Source organism: Coccinella septempunctata, chromosome 7 (assembly GCF_907165205.1).
Source record: "Coccinella septempunctata chromosome 7, icCocSept1.1, whole genome shotgun sequence".
In the NCBI taxonomy this organism is placed as follows: Eukaryota; Metazoa; Arthropoda; class Insecta; order Coleoptera; family Coccinellidae; genus Coccinella; species Coccinella septempunctata.
Window position 1 is genome coordinate 3,957,604 of NC_058195.1, and position 20,183 is coordinate 3,977,786.

The window sequence follows — 20,183 nt, forward strand, 5'->3', positions numbered from 1 at the left end:
GTTCCCATGAAAACAGGAAGTGTATTCACTTTTGTTTTCGTCCATAGGATCATTAAACGCTGTCCAATCTAATTCAATTGCCTAGCTGTCCACGTATTAATAGAATGTTCGGAGGGCCTTATATTTCTTTCTATTAAGCGTTATCGCTGTCTATGAAAATAAGCGCGCCGCATGTGGATTTCATGGGAACATCTTCGTTCTGAAGAATGTTTGACAGCACAGGAAGCACTCCAGCTTTTTATTTGGGATTAGGGTCATGTCGGCATTCTTTTTGGTTGATTTTTCTTCGAATTTCTGCCCATTTTTGGGGGTTTTGTTATTCCTGTCGAATGGATTATTATAAGTATACACGTACAAATAATTTAACAGTAGATTCTTGAGGTAAAAAGAAACACTTTTTTCCTTTACCATGGTTCCCCGCATTCACAACTAGGGCTTTCAACTGAATTCCACCTGAAAAACATACTATTGCAACGTCTGTGACCTGTCCTTATACGATTCAGAATACACCATATTTTCCTGGGAAGATCAAAACCAGGAACTCTATTCGAAGGATCAGTTACTAATTCTTTGTTGAAAATAGTGCACCTATTCCATTCAGACTGCCAAAGGTCTTTGTCCCTTATATTCGAATTAAGAAAAGAGTTGGACCATAAAGGTATCCTAATTAAATGTCCCTTTATATCCCATAAAAAGTGGTGTGTATATCTGAATAATGCCTCTATAGGCTCTATAACAGGTGGAAATCATTGAAAACTCTCTGCCTCTATTCTATTTCTGTCGTATAACGTTCGTTGATCCCAATAGGACATCAAGAAATGGGACACCAGCCAGAAAAATAGTCGTGCAGCTGCGAACAGAATTATTTCTGTTGTTCCCTATAAAATGGAATCGCCGATGATTGCTCTATCGTCTATCGATATCGAAGTATACCTAAGCTACGTATACATGGCTTATTACGTTGACCGCATTCACCTGAAACTGTTTGTGACTTTGACATTTCGAAAATAATTCATATTTGTGTGAGAGAAACGTGGGGGAACCACTTGCTGCAAGGTATGGAACAGGTGGACTTCATTTACCATCAGTATAGTACCAGAAACAACCTTAATAAAGCAATTTGAGATACCCTGTACTGTAAACTGTGAGATTTGCCTCTTGCCCTTACTACCAACGTCAAATATTGTTGTAACATGTGAAATTTTGGGGTGATCTGATAACATTCGATCACTTTTGTGAACGCACTCCAAAGATCATCACTCACAGTGCGAGGAAAAGCTCAGTTGAATGGAAAACCATAAAATCTTGACGTGGGCGATTAATTGCTAACCATGCAGTTAGTGGGTACCTAGAAACATCAATTGAAAGAGGTGTAGCCACGATTATTCACGAGTGGTCAATAAATTAAGATCGCTGGGGCGATGCTGGGATGCGATGATGGGTTAGTCCTCAAGGCTGAACTGTTGAAATCGATGTAACTCGAGCATCTGACAGTGATGCTAGTCTTGAAGGTCACCGAGGGTATGACGATCGTCTTTTGTTTCTATCCATATCTCGTCTAATTGCAGTCGGTATACAGCATGGTTGGATTTGGTGCGTCATTACTGGTACCTTGGAAACGAAGGAGATGCAGGAAATTATGACAGTTCGATGTGAACAAAATTGAGATGCTTCTTCCCCTAGACATATCCGAAAAAAGACGAATAAAACATTCAGAAACTATATTTTGTATATCTTTGTTTTGATTTGTTTGTGTATTTTAGTATCTTCTTCTATTTTTACTTTTCTTTTTTCATCTTGATGAGCTGAGTTGTCTCAAAAATGAATATCATGTCTGAAGGGATATATAATGCATAAAATATTGTTTTGTGTTTGTTTTGAGTTCATGAAATACATGGGGAGTAGCAAAAAACGTCTACTGACTCAACCAATTGATAGTTTGAAATAAAAATGGCAGGTTCAAGTATTTCTGCACTAAACAGCTAATACCCAAGATATACAGTTTCACTCTCCCTGTACAAAATAAATTATGGGATACGATATTCTTCATCAAAGTGTTTCGAAGCTTTGGGGCAAAATCAGTAAAAACTTGTTTTACTTAATAAGATTCTGAAGAAAAAACGAAAAAATGATTCAGTAGTTAGGATAGGCATTTTTTCCCAGTTATGTATTTGAATATCGATTTTTTTTACAGGATAGAGGATGGGAATACAAACAAATAAACGTGACACGTGTTCCTGGATATGGCTTTGGCATCGCTGTTTCAGGAGGCAGGGACAATCCACATTTTGCATCAGGAGATCCAAGTATAGCAGTTAGCGACGTTTTGGCATCAGGCCCCGCAGAAAGGATTTTACAGTACGTTAATAGCTCTACCATTTCCAACACTCAGAATATCCTTTTTTCTTTTGATTCGGCTTATTTACACTTAAGTATTAGCTGTTGGACAATTTCATTTTATATGAACGAGCAAAGTCTGATTGAAATGGAAATGTTCAACAGAAATTATGCTTCCACGATATATTCGTGACATACGATCTTCTATATATTTTTTTTTACTTACCTCTGCTCAAGTACAGTTCCTCAATGATCTAAATTAACCTAGTCCTTAAGTTTTTTCGCAATTATGCACCTTGTATATTTGCTTCAGTTTATGAATCTGAATAGATATTTGGTTTAAAGAGAAGTACAGTAGGTACATAAGTATATTGATTTTTCTTTTCAGGGTAAACGATAGGATAATATCTGTAAACGGTATATCGTTGCAGAATGTTGACTATCAAACTGCAGTACAAGTACTGCGTGACTCGGGTGATACAGTTAGTTTAGTGATAAAAAGAAGAGTGCCACAACATAACCATCAACATAGTCTTAGTGCCTTAAGCGCGTCCTATATGGGACCCTCCCCTAACGGATTAAACGGACTCCCAGCCAAAGTAACCCTTACGAAAAACTCGAAAAAAGAAGGTAAATTTCAAATACCGTCACCTAAATATTCGATAACTAAGAAGTGTTCTTCCTGCTTCATTCCAGATTTCGGTATAGTCTTAGGGTGCAAATTATTCATAAAAGAAATATCAGCAAAAGCCAGGGAACAACTGCTCAACACCAATCAAGTTTTAACGGAAGGCGATTTTGTCACGAAGTTGAACAACACCAACTGCCATGATCTGATGAGTCTCAAGGAAGCCAAAAAAATTTTGGACGGCAGTAAGGATAAGATACACATAACAGTGGTCAGAGATTTTGGTCAAACGATCAATGGCATACATCAAGCTCAAAGTTCAATCAGTACTACTGGGGCCGTGAACAATTTCTATAAAGGTAAGAGCAGTTTAACAATTTTCAGGGAATTCGAATACATTGTCAGCATATCATAATGACGTTCACCAAACGAGATGAAATCGAGTATCATGAACCATCCAAGTGTATAATAATGGCCATAATATGCTAGTTGAATACTATACTTTGACCAAAATTTGGCACCTGCTGACATTTTACAATGTACCAATTTCTCAATGTCCAGATTCTAGTCCTATGCAAACAGTTTCCTGTGTTTATGACCATAGAGGTCTCTGATTGTAACCATGAAGTTCGAAGGACCATCTGTGAATAATGGCTCATAAATCACGAGTGATTTGCTGATTTTGCGAGTCAATGTATCCAACTGTGTCAAGTCAAATCGAGCAAATACAAAAGTTCTTCAGTAACAAATTGATCTGATATGAGTTTTAAATCTACTCGCGAACAGGCAGATTTGTAACATTGATAAAACAAATATAAAAAGGCGAATATATAATTCCAAGAACGCTCAAGCGTATAGGCGTTGAAATAATTGCAATGCGAATCGAATGTTCCTACTCCTTACTTTATTTCTACTCGATACATTCCGAATCATTAGTTGAGTGAATGCGTGTGTACGTTGCTAATTAGGAAATTATGTTGAACTCCAATATTCGTAGGAATTCGCAGAATGTCAACAGGTGTACAGTATCTTTCGTTCTAACTTTCACTTCATAATAAGGAAGAAAACATTCATTCCAAACAACCAATGTTTATGATATATAATTTTGCCATAACTAATAATGAAGAACGTTAACAAGTTCGTACCTAACTATCCTACTCATTCCTCAGCATATATAACCTTTCAAAGAAGTGGACTATACCTACTACCGTTGAAGGCTACACTACCACACTCTTGAGAAATGTTATTGATGCTTGAGAAACAACATATAATTTTTTTGACTTTGAAGTTACAGATTTGTAGTTTGAACTTCTCTACGTAGAATCCACTAATGAGCTAAAAAATTAATGACTAAGCAAACTTTGGTTGTTGGCCAGTAGATTCTACGTATAAAAATGCCGGTAGAAAGAGTTACAGTTTCAGATCAGTAACTTCAAAGACATCGTCTTAATCTTGTTAGTAACTCAAAAACGCCTACGGTTTTTACCATTCTTTTTTTTCTCTGAGAAAGAGCTTGGAAACTTGTCACCGGTTTTGCTCTAGCTCTTCTAGTTTCCGAGATTCCCTCACTGGACGTCCAATTTGGGACACCCTGTACATATCATCCAAATATTCCGAATCTGACCTTCCCATTTCCAGGAGATGACTTCCTCACCTCTAGTCAAAGCTACTCGAATCAGAACCTGTACGTGCAACCTCCCACGAGAAACCCCAACATAAATCCTGCGGGTTATGAGGACAAACTCGAGCAGAACAACAGCGCATCGAATTCTCTGTTGGACGACAAGAGCAACCTAGCACCCAGGGACAGATCGAGAGGTCCGCTGACGGAGCAGAACCTGAACCATCTGGAGAACAGGAGCTATGGACGATCGAAAATGAGAGAAGAACCCCCGAGACCGCCTCCCCCTCGGAATGAAGGTAAGGCTGCAGTCAATAAAAAAGGAAATCCTAATAGTATATTAGTTTCATTGAAACGGCAATGTGAAATTTTGGATGTTGCAACTACAAATCAAATCAACTACGAGTGCTTAGAACTACTGGACCGGACATTGGAACTAAATCATAATAGAACTACCGTCAATATGAATCAGCCACCAAAAGTTATCTATCAGTTACTTGTTATGATATTTCTGAGGATTTTTCTATGATATACACTACTCCCGATATCGATTTTTTATAGTTTGATCTCTTTTCAGATTATTATGGTGGTAATAGAAGACAAATGTACGACAGTGACCCCATCATCCAAAAAATAAAACAACCCATGTAAGTTCAGTAACCACAGAAGATTTCCAAGTTGTATTTTATATTTGAAATGTCAATTTTGTGTTTGTGTCAATATATAATGTTTTTCAGTCCAGATGCCAGGTTTATCACATTCCACAAGGAGGGTTCGGTGGGAATCAGACTGACGGGTGGAAATGCAGTTGGTATTTTTGTAACTGCTGTGCAACCTGGCAGTCCGGCATCTCTACAAGGTTTGCAGCCCGGGGACAAAATCCTTAAGGTAGCTACATTTCATAGAGTGAATGAATTAATATTTTGGCAGTTGTCAAATTGAAAGTTGTCATTTTTTGACATGTGGCAACTAAAAAATCGAACGTAAAATGACTGATAAAGTATTAGAAGGGAAAACAGTTGTTATTTTGAACTTTTTATTGGAAAAATTTATTGAGGGCATATTTATAGCAATAATTTTTTTTATTTTAAGTGATCATCGACTTTTTCATTGCAGTACCTCTTTATTAACAACGTAAACAAATAAAATCGAGAGTTTGTCAACACAGGAATAGGCTACATACAAATGACCTTGTTAAAAACAGTGATTCTCGAAATTCCAGGTACAAACACTTGCGCTCGAAATTTAAATATTGTTTAGTGTTCTCAATTCTTCGTCTTTCCCAATCAACTTTTTCGATTTTTCTTCCGTTAAAACTTTCTACAAAGCAAGAGGAAGGTTTCAAAGAAATCCGTTCAGCCGTTTTTACTTGATGCGACGACAACTCAGAAAAGAGCTTCATTTTCATTTATAAAGATGAGTTTCTTTCGAATTTAAAATCCAAGGCGCCCTTCAGGGGTCTATCATTGTCCCCTTTAACAGTTAGTTACTTATTGCTCAAAATCAAACGTACAATAGTTTAATTTTTTTACTTGGCGATTTACAGGTCAATGACATGGACATGACTGGAGTGACGAGAGAAGAGGCAGTGCTTTTCTTGTTGAGTCTCCAAGATAGGATAGAGTTAATAGTGCAATTTTGTAAAGAGGAATATGACAATATCGTGGCCTCTCAAAAGGGCGATAGTTTCTATATAAAGACACATTATCATTACGATGATCCCGCCAAAGGAGAGATGTCGTTCAGGAGCGGGGATATTTTCCACGTGATAGATACTTTATACAACGGCGTTGTCGGCTGCTGGCAAGTCTTCAAAATAGGTAGAAACAATCAGGAAGTACAAAAAGGGATAATACCGAACAAATCCAGAGCTGAGGAACTGGCAACGGCGCAGTTCAATGCCACAAAGAAGGAGATGTCGACGAACGAATCCAGAGGCAGCTTCTTCAAACGGAGAAGAAGCTCGAATAGGAGATCGAAGAGTCTGGGCAAAGAACACTGGGACGACATACTATTTTCAGATACAGTTTCCAAATTCCCAGCCTACGAGAGGGTACTCTTGAAACATCCCGGTTACACCAGACCTGTGATAATGTTCGGACCTATCGCCGACGTTGCCAGGGAGAAACTCTTGAAAGATTTTCCGGACAAATTCGTTTCTCCACGTGAGTGTTCTGACAATTTTTTGAAACCACATCTGTTAACTAACGAAATGCTCTTCTTCCCAGAACAAGATACCAACGTTGAGGATCACAAATCCCAGAAAAATTCCTCAAACATAATCAGACTGTCGGCCATCAGGGAAATAATATCGACGGGGAAGCATGCCCTGTTGGACATAACGCCAAACGCCGTCGAAAGATTAAATTACGCACAGATGTATCCAATCGTTGTTTTCTTCAAGGCTGAAACCAAATTAGTCATAAAGCAGTTGCGACAGGGATTACCAAAGTGAGTAATTTTACATGACAGGTTGAATAAATACGAATTTAGGCAGGAAATGAAATCTACGCGACGGTTAATTCGAGGCGAGGTTATAGAAGGGCACGATCATTCCGATTTGGACTAGGATCGTAATAAGTGATAACGACGTAGGCTGTGGGGAAATGTAGATTTTTTTTTTCAAGAAGGTTGTGCAAATCTTTCGGTAATTGTAATTTGTTTTCAGTTTTATACATCGTGAGGGTTTTTGTTATATGCTTATTCACTTTTGTTGTTAGTTATTTTTTCTTTTCGCTTTCATTTTTCGTGATGATTGTTAATTTTTTGCCCATTTTCTTTCTTGAATTATTTCAATTGTATCTTAACTATTTCTTCACTATGAAATATTTTGCAGGTTCGAGGTACTGATATAAATTTTTTTTTTAGATCTGCTCATAAAAGTTCTAAAAAGCTCCTCGAGCAATGCCAAAAATTGGACAAGGTCTGGAGCTACGTCTTCAGCAGTACTATAACATTGAACGACAATACGGACAATTGGTATCGTAAGGTCAGAGATGTTATTGACAAGCAACAGGGTGGAGCATTGTGGATGAGCGAGAACAAGGTAAGTGCGAAGATAAGTTTTTTTAAGGTTAAGTCTAGTTTTTCGAAAAATAATTTTGTGAGCATCAAATGATAATATAAATTTTCCTCGAAGCGGTACATGTATAACAGCAAATTGCTGTTATATATTTTAACATTCCTGAAAAAATTGTAAAATATTCCATTTCTTGAATGGGTACTCCCAAACCTTTGTAAAAGAAGTCGTTAGCAACATCTGTCAATGCTATTTTCACATTTGAAAATTGTTGAAATATCTATCACTACATTGTACTGATGAGGGACAATGATCCAGAAACCGCTCTACAGTTGTGTGTTTAGATGTTTTCAACTTCTTTGGGATTTTCCTTTGCTAAACATGTTGGCAGATGCTCACTTGTTCACGACTTCTTAAAACGCCCATGGTGTATCGTTTAGTCTAAGTTATACTTTCACTGATTGTACTTTTCAGTTTCCGATGGAGTTCTTCGACGACCTCTGCATAGTAATTACCCCAATACCTCGCGTCTTCTCTAGAACTTCGAATTCACTTCCCTCCTATTACAATCAAAAATGCAGGCAGAAAAGAAGGGCCCCACACTCCATGTACAGTACGCCCCAATTCATGCACAGTTACTACTATGGTAACAGCTATGGTTATCCGATAACCTCCCTACATCGTTATTCCCAAAGCACGTTGGGTAGCTGTGAATATCAAAATTTGCCACATTATGCAAGTAGTTTACAACGTCAGTACTTCGATATTAACGAAACTAACAATACGTGTTTTAATGATGACGACGCATCCCCGCCTGCGAATGGCTTGTTTGACAGTTCTTTGAACATCAAAGAGGATTACCTAGATGATCATTACGAAAAGCTGAGCGATAATTTTTTTCATAATAATTTCGTTGTTCGCGACAGATTGGGTTACATGAAAAGCTGCACTACAATTGCCGAAGAAGAAAGCCTCGGCGATATTTAAAAAGTTTTACGTTTGATGTATTTAGATAGAAAAGTTATCAAAATAGTCAACAGCCACAACAGAAGTTTGATAAAGCGCTGAGCGGACATGCTCTCACTGTTTTTCTTCCACGTCTTCTCTCAGCTTACAAATGGTAACTTGCCAAATTGATACTGAATCTCTCTCTCTGGTGATTCTGGCTTGTTATACTTGCCCAATGGGTTCATAGACCTGCACCAGACAAAGTTTCTAGTCCCTTTTTCTACGTGAAGGGTTAAGTTATTATCTGATGAGTCCTTGATGCCATAATTTGTCGAGTGTTTCCGATATATCCATCAATTCTGCTGCTGTTTACCTTCGCCCACCTGAAGATGCTATTGTGTTAGCGAAACACGTGTCGTGGTTTAAAAACTTGTTCTGTGAAAATCGTATAGGTAATCTCTTTTAAGTTTAATCATACATATCCGCTCAGCGCCTTTCGTAGAAGTGTTACTTGACTTCTTTTGTATCTTCTCGTTTGTTCACTTTTGTAGTGGAATTTCCTTGTCGACTGTATTGAAATTTTTCAATTGAGTTTGAAAAACGAAAATCTAGTATCTAATCTGAATTTACTTCGGAAATAATGGTAGTTGACCCTTGATCAAAGTTTCTATTTTGTCCTTACCTTATCTCACACCGTTTCTAGAATTCTAATGAAGGTTTTTGCATTGCACCTTAGACTTTCTCTTGTCCAAGCATTGCACCAATTTCTATCAACAGAAGTATGTGAATTATATGAGTACATATACCAAAATGAGCATGCGTTTTCATTCCTTTTTCAATTCTTCGAAAGTTATAATTATAATCGACAAGGATTTATAAATAAAAACAAAATAAAAGTTACAAAATCAATAAAAATGAAGTTTTCAATGCGCAAATTCAATGTAAAGTTAGGATTTCTTTATTTCCATTCATCCCTTTCATTTTATTTTCGAAATCAGTATTGCATGCCGATAATATTTCATTTCGAGCATGCTTAGGCATTATTGTTTTGTGGCAAAAACTGCTTTACCACCGAAAAACCCAAATTCGATACCAACAAATTGGACGTTCAGTTATGAGCGGTAAGTTTCATTATGAACAGAAAAAAAAAACGTCTGCATAAAAAATTCACACGTCTGTACATAACATTTCCACCATACAAGCGGCTGTATATGTGAAGCATCCTTTGTACCGCTTTGTTCCAAGCATTTTTGAACGAGTATTTTAACTGACTAATAAGAAACTAAAATCGAAAGAATATAACCAGTTGACGATGCCAGCTTGTGTCAGTTTTCACCACTCAATTTAACGTTGTTTTTTTTTCATTAAAATAAAACGTATGGGGATAAGAAAAATCTTCCACTAACACTTGTTTGTATGGTAATTTCAGCCAGAGGAATCACTATCTGACGATTTCCTGTTCCCCATGTCGTCACTCAGGTTGTCCTACGCGAGTTCCCCAGAAAGTGACCTTGAACACAGTCCTGGTCCTCCTGGCGCTAGTCCTGGAACAGGTGGTACAAATTCTGTTACTCCAGGAAGACTCACCAAGGCTAGCTCCGATCCTAGTGTCGTCATGGCCGATAATAGCACCACTGACGTCCTACCACCCTATCAGGTAAGTTTGTACCCTAATCAGACCTCTGCGAACAGCTACAACATTAACCTGTTCGAATGCGATTACAGCCCAGTTATGACACAAGATACGGATTCAGCAACCAGAATCATAGCGCGGAACCGGATACACCAACCAGTAAAGACCCCAGCTACAGCATATCCACACAAGATATACCATCAGCGTTGGACCAGAGCGCTTACAACAAATCCGGAGTGTATTCAGCGCAACCCAACCAGGAATACGAAAAGGGAGAGTATCCTAAACAGGAAGCCAGGACGGAGTACAGCCAAGAGAGGATATCGGAGCTCAGGGATGAGTTCGATGAGAATGGGAAGATAGTCGATTTCAACATGAGGCACAGGAGGCAGCAGAGCGCCATGATGAGTCCTCAGTATCAGGGTAAAGAATCCGGGGACCATACGCCTACAAGAACACCGTCCAAGGAGGGTTTGTACGGTCACATACCGGATTTGCCGCCGAGGGTTGATAGGGGAGCTAAACCACCTGGAGGTGCTGTTGCTTCCCCTAGTAAAATACCAAATGGGTAAGAGGAGATTGAACTTAATTTGTCATTTGTTCTGGGTGAATCTTTCACTTTTAAATTTATTCCAAAAGTAGATTCTTTCTGTCGAAAGAGTTTTCATAATGAGCTATGTCTTCTCTGGATACCTGACACTGTAGTGTCAAGCAATACATACGGAATGTATATTAAGTTAAGGCTTTTTTTTGAACAGAAGATAGAACAGGTCAAATTGAAGCGTTCGATTAAAAGTGAAACAAACAAATAAACAGAAAAAATTAAAAATGAGTACTGGAGTAGATCCTAATACGACGCTAGATCATTTGCTATCTAAAACTGCCTCAGTTTTCCACACTGTTTTAACCCCATATGGCATAAAACAATTTTTCAAGTGACCTGATGCCACTAATCAGATAGACTCGGATGTACTGATAGCCATAGCCAGAGTACAAGACAAAGACTCTCCCTGTATACTTTCTACTCTGCCATAGGGTAGCTATCACCTACATTTTCGAGATTATACCCTGTCTGTATGTCTGGAGACATCCAATTTCAATATTTGTTACAAATAAACTGCATACACTCATATGATTTTAGAAATTCCTACATGATTTTCATAATAAGTCCATGTTTTTTTCTAGACGATCTGCCCACGAAAGACTGTTTGGTGCAAAGTCAAATACAGCTAAAGAGGCAGGCGAACAAAATGCGGCAGATCCAAATTTCACCTCCAAACTTGGATCTTTGGAAAGAAGCCACAACTCCAAATCGGTAAGTTTTATGAGCACCAAACTCTTTGGCATGTTGACAATTCCGAATCTGTCGTTGGTGCCCATCCAGAGCTTGACAAACCTAACTAAAGTTAGCGATTAGTTGTCAAGAAGATCAACGCATCGGTTCTTCTCTCATATTGCCCTTCAAATCTTTCAGGATTCTCTCTCGAGCTACGATTCCTTCAACAAACCCACCAACACTCGGATAGGACCGAACGCTCACGATGACCTCAAAACGACCCTGTCGAAGATTGACCATACCCCCGTCCCCCAGAGCAATTCTGCGAAGTTTACTTCACCGTCAGGTCAGAGATGGGACCAGAGTCCACACCGGTATGGATCTAAAATGGATCTCAAGTATGGCTTACCGCTAGCGAACGACCAAGGGCTGGATAACAGCCCTAGGACGTCTAGGGAAATGGACAAAGATGGCAATCCTGTGGACATGATGAACTTACGGAGCCCCACAGAGAAGGATATGTACAGGTAATCATACTTTCATGTGAAATTTTCATAGGGACTTCGCCAGTTGCCATTTCTGAGTCTAACCTTGTCTCCATGAGGTTTGCTATAGTTTAAATTTATGTCTACATCAATTTAATTTTATTGAATCCATTCTCAATATGTTCTTACAGGTACTCGAGGGCTATAGCGAAACAACCCTTATCTCCGCGAAGTCATATGGAAACAAAAACTGATTATGGCAGATATAGGTGAGTTCAATCATCTGTCTGTCAATCGATGAAGGTCATTCATTCACCTGAAAACAATAGTTTACCATCAAATTATCATTGAACTGTAAAAAAACTATGAACCCCTATATTAATACATTGAACCAATCGCTCGTTTTGCAGAAGTTCCCACCAAGACCTCTCTCAGTCCCACCTGAGCATCTTATCTCCGAACCACCACGCTACCCCAGCCAAAGCTGTGCCTCCAACGAACGGATACGACACCAGGCAAATGGGAGGTCAACAGCACCCGCAATCCTACAAACCGGTGCCACCTCCCAAACCCCGTAACTACAAGCCGCCATACAATGGGGGAAACATGGAAGGGATGGTACAACCCCCGCCGAACCCCTCGTATCAACACGGAAAAAGTCACAGCAATCCTATTGTAAGTACGGGACTCAATAAACATAGATACGCTGAAAAAACGTTGCATTTTATCGTTGAATAAACGTTGAAAATACGTTTAGTCCTAGTTTTATAGCAACGTTACCATCTTACGTCGATTGTAGGTTTATTATATGTAGCAACTATCCTTTTTATAACCAAAATTATACGGAGAAATAACTATACAAATTAGATTAAGTATATTTCAAAAAATATTCCGGTATGATCTTACTTTATTTATTGGGTATTCAATTAGAACGTAAGTCCAACGTTTATATAACGTTTCTACATCCGATTGATTAAACGTTGAAGAGACGTAATAAGAACACGTTTCATATTGGTGTCTTAAGCCACGGGTTTTCGAATGGTTTCTTATTCAACGGATATGTAATGTTTTCATCTCCTCATTGAATATACGTTATAAAGCACGATTAGGACACGTTTCTTCTTGGTGGTTTTAGTAACGTTGATTAAACGTGACATCAAAACGTGGATTTTAGGTTTCGAAAAACACCTTACATCCATTCAATGTCTCCTACCACATTTTAACGTGTAATTATCGTGTATGTGTCCAGTAGTTGTGCAGACTGTATGAATTCGGAATCTCAACAATTGTGATGATTTCAGGAACGAGGGCAGAGTCTTCCCCCAGGCCATAACTATTATTACAACGTTTCTTCGAACTCCAACTCCAACAACAGCTCTTGGCAAGGGCCGCCCGGTGAAGGTATGAGGTACACCTCTTCCCACGGTCATTATGACATGACGCCTCCGTATGACACCAGAAGACATCCCGGCATATCTTACGCGTCGAGAAGCGAAATTCAACCCATATCGGCCATAGAGAATTCCCATCAGATGTACGCCGAAGAGCAGTCGAACAGACCCATGGAGAGGCCCATCGTTGACCTTCAGGGTTCCAGGGAGCAGAGAGGATCTGCCTTCGAATTGTACAGGAAACCTGTTCATCATAATTTACGGTAAGCGTCTTTATGTTTTTTTAGGTGCAAACTGTTCGAAACAGTTGTATTTGGTGAAAAAAGTTATTGAAATAATTATTTTCCTCTGACGAGGCGCCGTTGAATGTTATTTGATTAAATATGTTTTTGGCTACTTCATTTGAGACACAATTCATCATTTCTGCATGAGGTATGGTGATGGACCGGCAATTAATGAACTAATGAAGGTGCTTTCTTGATCCGATGAGTTTAGGTGTTTCAGCGTTTTATTAAAACACTACAAAATAATAATTTGACTGAGTATTGGCAATGATGGCTCGTATCGCATATTCTAATCGCTGACCCTACAGTTTGATAATAATGAAAATGCTCCTGTTACTGCTTAGCTACACATAGATATTCCACGTGACATATCGCAGAAATAATCTCTGGAATCTGATGCATCCGACATATTTTTCTTAGATAAAAACTGGTTTTCCAGGCACTTTTTGATTTTCGAGCTGAATTGTGCTAAGTTAGGTTAGGTTGCCCAGGCACTTTTTTATTTTCTAGCTGAATTATGCTAGGTTAGGGAAGGTTGGACAGGCACTTTTCGATTTTCGAGCTGAATTGTGTTAGGTTAGGCTGCCCAGGTACTTCTCGATTTTCGAGGTGAATTGTGTTAGGTTGCCTGGCACTTCTCCATTTTAGAGCTGAATTGAGCTAGGTTAGGTTAGGCTGCCCAGGCAATTTTCTATTTTCGAGCTGAATTGTGCTAAGTTAGGTTAGGTTGCCCAGGCACTTTTTTATTTTCTAGCTGAATTATGCAAGGTTAGGGTAGGTTGGACAGGCACTTTTCGATTTTCGAGCTGAATTGTGTTAGGTTAGGTTGCCCAGGCACTTCTCGATTTTCGAGGTGAATTTTGTTAGGTTGCCTGGCACTTCTCCATTTTAGAGCTGAATTGCGCTAGGTTAGGTTAGGCTGCCCAGGCAATTTTCTATTTTCGAGCTGAATTACGCTAGGTTAGGTTAGGTTGCCCAGGAACTTTTCTAATTTCGAGCTGAATTGCGCTAGGTTAGGTTAGGTTGCCTAGCCACTTTCCTATTTCCGAGCTGATTTGTGTCAGGCTGGGTTAGGTTGCCAGGCTTTTCCCGATTTTCGAGATGAGTTGCGCTAGGTTGGGTTAGGTTTGTCAGGAACTTTTAGATTTTCGAGCTAGGTTGATGCTGCTTTGTGTCTCAGAAATTTTTCTCATACGATTCTCGAAATATTTCAAAAATTGTACAATCTATTCGTGAAAATGCATATGGAAATCCATGAAAACTACCGGCGTTATTTCGAATCCTAAGATGGCTAGCACATGGCCAAAACCTACCCCAAAATCGATACCCACACGTCTGGTGAATTCTTGAAAGGAAGCACCTTGCCACCCACAACCAATTAACACAATTTTATCATTTTCAAGGATCATGGAAGACTCGTCTTCGTTCGGATCGCAGCCTAATATCGCACAAAAACTAACAAACTCACCAAAAGTAACGCCTAAACTAACCAAAGCACAATCGTTCAAACAGCCAAAGTCAGAGAGCTTTGGCCCCAAACTGTTGAGGAAGCTTTCGTTCAGGAGCAAAAACAGGGAAACGCCACCTAGCGCTAATAAAAAAACGAGCGCGGCTAAAACAGCTATCGCTGAGGCTCCGAGAGTAAGGGAGGATTTGAATCGGAACCCGGACTTCAGTAGGCCCAGTAAAAGGGACATATCTAGTGCATTCATGGATCACAGAGGAGGAACGTTGGTTAATGAATATTGGGGCGTTATATTAGAAGTTCCCGATGGTGCTATCGCCAAGGGCGAGAAGAAAGAGATCTACTTCGTTGTTTCCGATCCTAGACTTTGCGATAATATACCCCCGTTGGACTTGGATAACGGTAAAGGATTTATTTCAACGTGTCGATTAAAACCAATTTTTGATTAGTTTGTTCCAATAGGGATGAAGGCAAATTCACCTGAAGCTCCTTTCACACACGTTCCAATTCCGTCCGTTACCTTGGCGCCTTCAACTCATGTCCCTGAACTCAGGAGATATCTGATATATAAGTTTTTTGCTTAAGAAAAGGCGATGCTACTTAGTTTTCACCCTAAAAGTCTATAATCTAATAAGAATGGAGCCCCATCTTCCGCTGTCATCGCATCATGAGAAAATTTCTGAACCGATTTTATTAATTTTATCTTTAAAACCTTCCCTATACTTCGTAGAAGGTTTAAATAAAAGAAAAATTCTGAAAAGTTGTCGAGAAAACTGAAAAAATCAAGTAAATCAAACGAAATATAAATTATGAGCCCCAGTGTATGTTGTGTAGTCTACCCTCCAAGGGCAAGTGCTGGACAGTTGACAAATAAACTTAACGAACAACACGATCTATGGGTAGCGTTCAGAATCAACGTCGTGCGTTGCCAGCGTGCTCCTTAATATTTCGATAACCAATCGAACAACATTTTTAATGCCACCCAATTTTGATTCAACGTTCTCAAAGTTCAGAATGTTGGTTATATCATCGATATAAGTTACATTCACGTTGAAATTAGTCTTCTGCAATTTTCAGTGGGACTTGCATTCGCAATGACAATAGTGTTTGTAGCTGGAATCTCGAGAACCATTCAACTTAAAATGCACTCCCTCTGATATATGGTGTGTACAAATTGGAAACGAAACGAAGACAATCCCATATGACTCATATCCTCCTAATTCAGTTAAGGGGAGACTGAAGGAGAGACAAGGAAATCACCATTGATAATATGGAATGAAAAAATTTACTGGAATAATCAAAGATAAAATATGAATCACATTTTTCGACACGAAGAACTATGTAGAGATGCAGAACCCTCAGCAGTTCTTCAGTTCAGAATAATACCTTCGATATTGAACGATAGTAAAAAGGAATAATAAAAATATTTTAAATCATCAATAGCCACATATTAGCAGGATTTCTATATCCCGTGTTTTGCCTACGTTCGTAAAAAAAACGGACGGTTTTGGAACAAGTGAAAGGAGCTTAATTATTCGTTGAAAATTTATATTTCTCTGTTTTTGAAAGAACATACAAGTTTTTTTACGAACTGAAACAATAATAGAACTTAGAAATTGATGAACATGCTTCTACTTAATTGAGTATCATTAGCAGTTATGGAAAAGGAACATAAATTTGACCCTTGCTGTAGAATCTACTAACCAATAATTGGGAATGGGATGCATGTATTAAGTCTTTGTTAATTGATAGATTTTACTAGAAAAGGTTTAATCTGTTCAAATTTTATTTTCAGGTGAAACGATGTTGTCACCATTAGTCATGTGTGGACCGCAAGGTGAGTTTCCAATTTTCGATCTTCATCACTTTTTTTATTTTTTATTTAGTTTTTATTTATTTTTTCATGTGGTTGAATATATAAAAATTCAATTTCAAATTCTGGTATTCAAAATACAAAGTTTTTCACCACTCCTGATATCTTCTTAGCATTAGTCAAGTAAAAAAAGTCTGATGAATAAATTTCTTATCTTTCAGGTACCGAATTTTTGAAACCTGTGATTCTTCATATTCCCCATTATGCAAACACACTTCCCAGCCTAGGCATAAGTCTCAAAGCGACAGATTCAGAACAGGACATGTGTACAGACTGGGATAATATATTGCTACCAAGTAACCATGCAGCAAATAGTGTTGCCGTAAAAGTGGATCATTTTTAATCTCACCCAAGTATAAAACTGCAATATAAACATTGGTAATCGCCATAAATAGAAATTTTTCCAAGGAGTTCATGCTCTGCTGAGGTGTTTCTATTCAATTTGTAATGAAAATAAGTGCAATTAATACTTCTACGATAACTTTTATTTACGTATATAGATCGTATATTGTTGCTCAAATTTCTTTTAATCTTTTAAGTTTTCACGAATCTCTTGTTATAATGAACATGTGGACTGAATTGATGTTCATCGAAGTGATTACCTAGAAATCAAAACATTATATGTAGTTTGTAATATAAAACTAGGATGTATTTTTTATAATTGAGAATAATATAAGATGTACAGTTTGTAATAATAAAGATTCTTTTCGATTGATTCTTCTTTTATTTGAGAAATGCTCATTTCGTTTATTTCGTAATAATAATGGAAAAATAAATTTATCATTCATTACTTAGTCGAATTATCGTTGTCCACAAAATGTTACAATTGAAGGTTATGAAATTTTTTTTTATTAACCGATAAAAAATATTTTTGAGAATTTTGAGACTACTTCACTAGAGAGTATAGAGGTTCGTTCAGTGGGAAAATTTTTGATAAATATACAGCAATACATAGAGGTACTTTTTAATACCAAAATCGTATTTATTATACAATAATATATGAGAAAAGTAACGAACAAAAATTCTGAATACATACATTTTTATATTCACTTATGAGGTGAATGCATTGGGCCTGTGGCATAAAAGAAATGATCAAAACGTTATCCTTCTATTCATAATTATTATTCTGTTCCTCACAAAAGGGAGGAATTTTCATAAAATCTTTTTCATGAATCGATACATTGGAGTGTTCCTCAAATACCACTACCCTTGAATCACATTGAAAAGGCCACATAAAAATGTTAAAAAGGTGTTTGGATATACCTCGAAGGAGGGGAGTTCTTTTGAATATCAATTGAACATATTTAGTAACAGAGTCATTTCAGTTAACTTATTCATACCTTCATATCATGAAGTGTGGTTTCTTTGAAGAAAAAAAAAACTACAGATTAAACTGGTGGAAGTTGATGTTATTAGTGTACCTTTTTATCGAAACAAACAAGTATTGGTATACTCAGGCCATTTGGTACCATAAGGCTATTTGAGAAAGTTCAATGATTAATGAGAGATTGAAAATAATTATTTCTAATTAATATTCCGTGATTTTTTTTTTTAAAACCTGCTTAGCATAAAGAGGAAAGTGAGGAGTGAAAAGCGGCGTAACAAAAGAAAGGTTTAACCTTGTGAGAATTGTTTCTACAGCAACATCAATCTTGGATGATTTTCTAGAAATTGAACATCCACTTATGATTGAGTGGATACTAAAAAGACACCCAAGGAGTAAAGAGTGAACACCAACAAGACTCCCAAGGAGTAAAGAGTGGCCTCTTCGCGAGGAATTCAAATAAGAAGGTTAAGAATTGAGTGAGTTGAAATCATTGCAATTGATATTTGGTGATGCTTTGAGAAGAAACTTCAATGCTCACCATTAGTACCGAAGTACCGACGAAATTGTTTCCTCAGAGGGTGAATTAGAAAGGCTAAGGATTAAGAAGGTGAAAATTGTTGTAGCCCAGTTCTTGATGAGATTGCGTGAAGAAGGCTATCAAACACACTACCAACAAAAAGTGTTCCTTTCGGAGTGTGAAATAGAAAGGCTAAGGATTAAGTAGGTGAAAATTGTTGCTGCTCTCAATTCTCGATTACGTGCCTGTAGATATACCCTGTTCAGAGAGTAAAATAGAAAGGCTAAGGATTAAGTAGGTGAAAATTATGGGTGCTAGTGAAATCTTGAATTGCTGAGGATTAATTCAATAAAAATCAACTGCCTGTTGGTATAGAATAGGCTATAAGCTAAGGCAACAGAAAGGGGCATTTTTCGCAGGTAAAATAGAAAGGCTATAAGGCTTAAGTAGGTGAAAAACTACTGCTGGTCGATGAGAAGTCCCCTTATTTGTTGGGATTGACTCCGAAGAAGAAATGAAAATAGATATAATTGGAAAATGTCATACAATTACAATGTGAATACTTTCATTCCTGGATAGTGATCATCCTATACCAACAAAATGAAAATTAGAAAAGCTACATGTGGAGTGCATAGAAATAGTTTTTCATTGATGTTAACCTATTGATTCAATCAGTTATAATTCGTTCACTAAACATAATTAAATAAAAAAAATTTGTTTCAAACAGGCCAAATTCATTTACCAGGACAATTTGGAAGTACAATATACTTTAGAATTATTAAATTCAACTACTATATTGATCAATTATGCAACTTAATTGAAGTAAATAGATGACAGGATATTCCTCTGTTTTTACCACATAGCACTTAGATTCAAGATCATGTTGAATTCTCGAATTGGATCAAATGAAGTTACTTTCATAGAAAATACAATCAGAAATGGAAAATTTGTAATATTAACTGTTCTCCCACGAAAGAGTAAAATACTGAAATGAAAAAGAATGTTTACAGAGGTACTCCTTAAAGAACCAAACACAATAATAACTCACCAATCTCCTTGTCTCAAGACGATGTAGAACGAATTTAAAATTTCACCATTTATTTGCATGAAAATTTGATTGAACCTCTACACTTCTTCCTTTGTCAATTATTCCGACAGTAAAGTGGAACACCCCATAGTATTGGGTATATTTATAACAGAGAATCGGTGAAAAACCAATTTTTGGTTTTACTAGGAGATCAATGAGGGGTTTTATCATTTCATTTTTCGAAATATGAGAGCAATGACCAAATAATCTCTAAACACTGGGTTAATGACCATGATTGCTTAATTGGAACGAAAATGTACGTTCAATAGTTAAAAATTTTATCATGTAAAAC

The 20,183-nt window shown here is 37.5% G+C and overlaps 1 protein-coding gene across 3 annotated transcripts in view; it reads left to right on the top strand.

The window, feature by feature from the left end:
• The window catches only part of LOC123316607 (tight junction protein ZO-1), a 36,270-nt gene extending 18,595 nt beyond the window's left edge, over positions 1-17,675 (top strand). For 2 of the 3 annotated variants that reach the window (XM_044902774.1, XM_044902775.1), the window contains exons 2-21: positions 2,195-2,358; positions 2,726-2,967; positions 3,034-3,324; positions 4,604-4,885; positions 5,164-5,233; positions 5,324-5,474; positions 6,133-6,751; positions 6,815-7,037; positions 7,455-7,632; positions 8,080-8,340; positions 9,983-10,210; positions 10,279-10,754; positions 11,372-11,501; positions 11,661-11,989; positions 12,139-12,216; positions 12,358-12,622; positions 13,249-13,601; positions 15,026-15,489; positions 16,883-16,924; positions 17,122-17,675. In XM_044902774.1, the coding sequence (XP_044758709.1) occupies positions 2,195-2,358; positions 2,726-2,967; positions 3,034-3,324; positions 4,604-4,885; positions 5,164-5,233; positions 5,324-5,474; positions 6,133-6,751; positions 6,815-7,037; positions 7,455-7,632; positions 8,080-8,340; positions 9,983-10,210; positions 10,279-10,754; positions 11,372-11,501; positions 11,661-11,989; positions 12,139-12,216; positions 12,358-12,622; positions 13,249-13,601; positions 15,026-15,489; positions 16,883-16,924; positions 17,122-17,303 (5,028 nt within the window). In that variant the 3' untranslated portion in view covers positions 17,304-17,675. The remainder of the gene's footprint in view (positions 1-2,194; positions 2,359-2,725; positions 2,968-3,033; positions 3,325-4,603; positions 4,886-5,163; positions 5,234-5,323; positions 5,475-6,132; positions 6,752-6,814; positions 7,038-7,454; positions 7,633-8,079; positions 8,341-9,982; positions 10,211-10,278; positions 10,755-11,371; positions 11,502-11,660; positions 11,990-12,138; positions 12,217-12,357; positions 12,623-13,248; positions 13,602-15,025; positions 15,490-16,882; positions 16,925-17,121) is intronic. The other variant, XM_044902776.1, reaches the window with a different exon arrangement.
• The last annotated feature ends 2,508 nt before the right edge of the window (positions 17,676-20,183 follow it).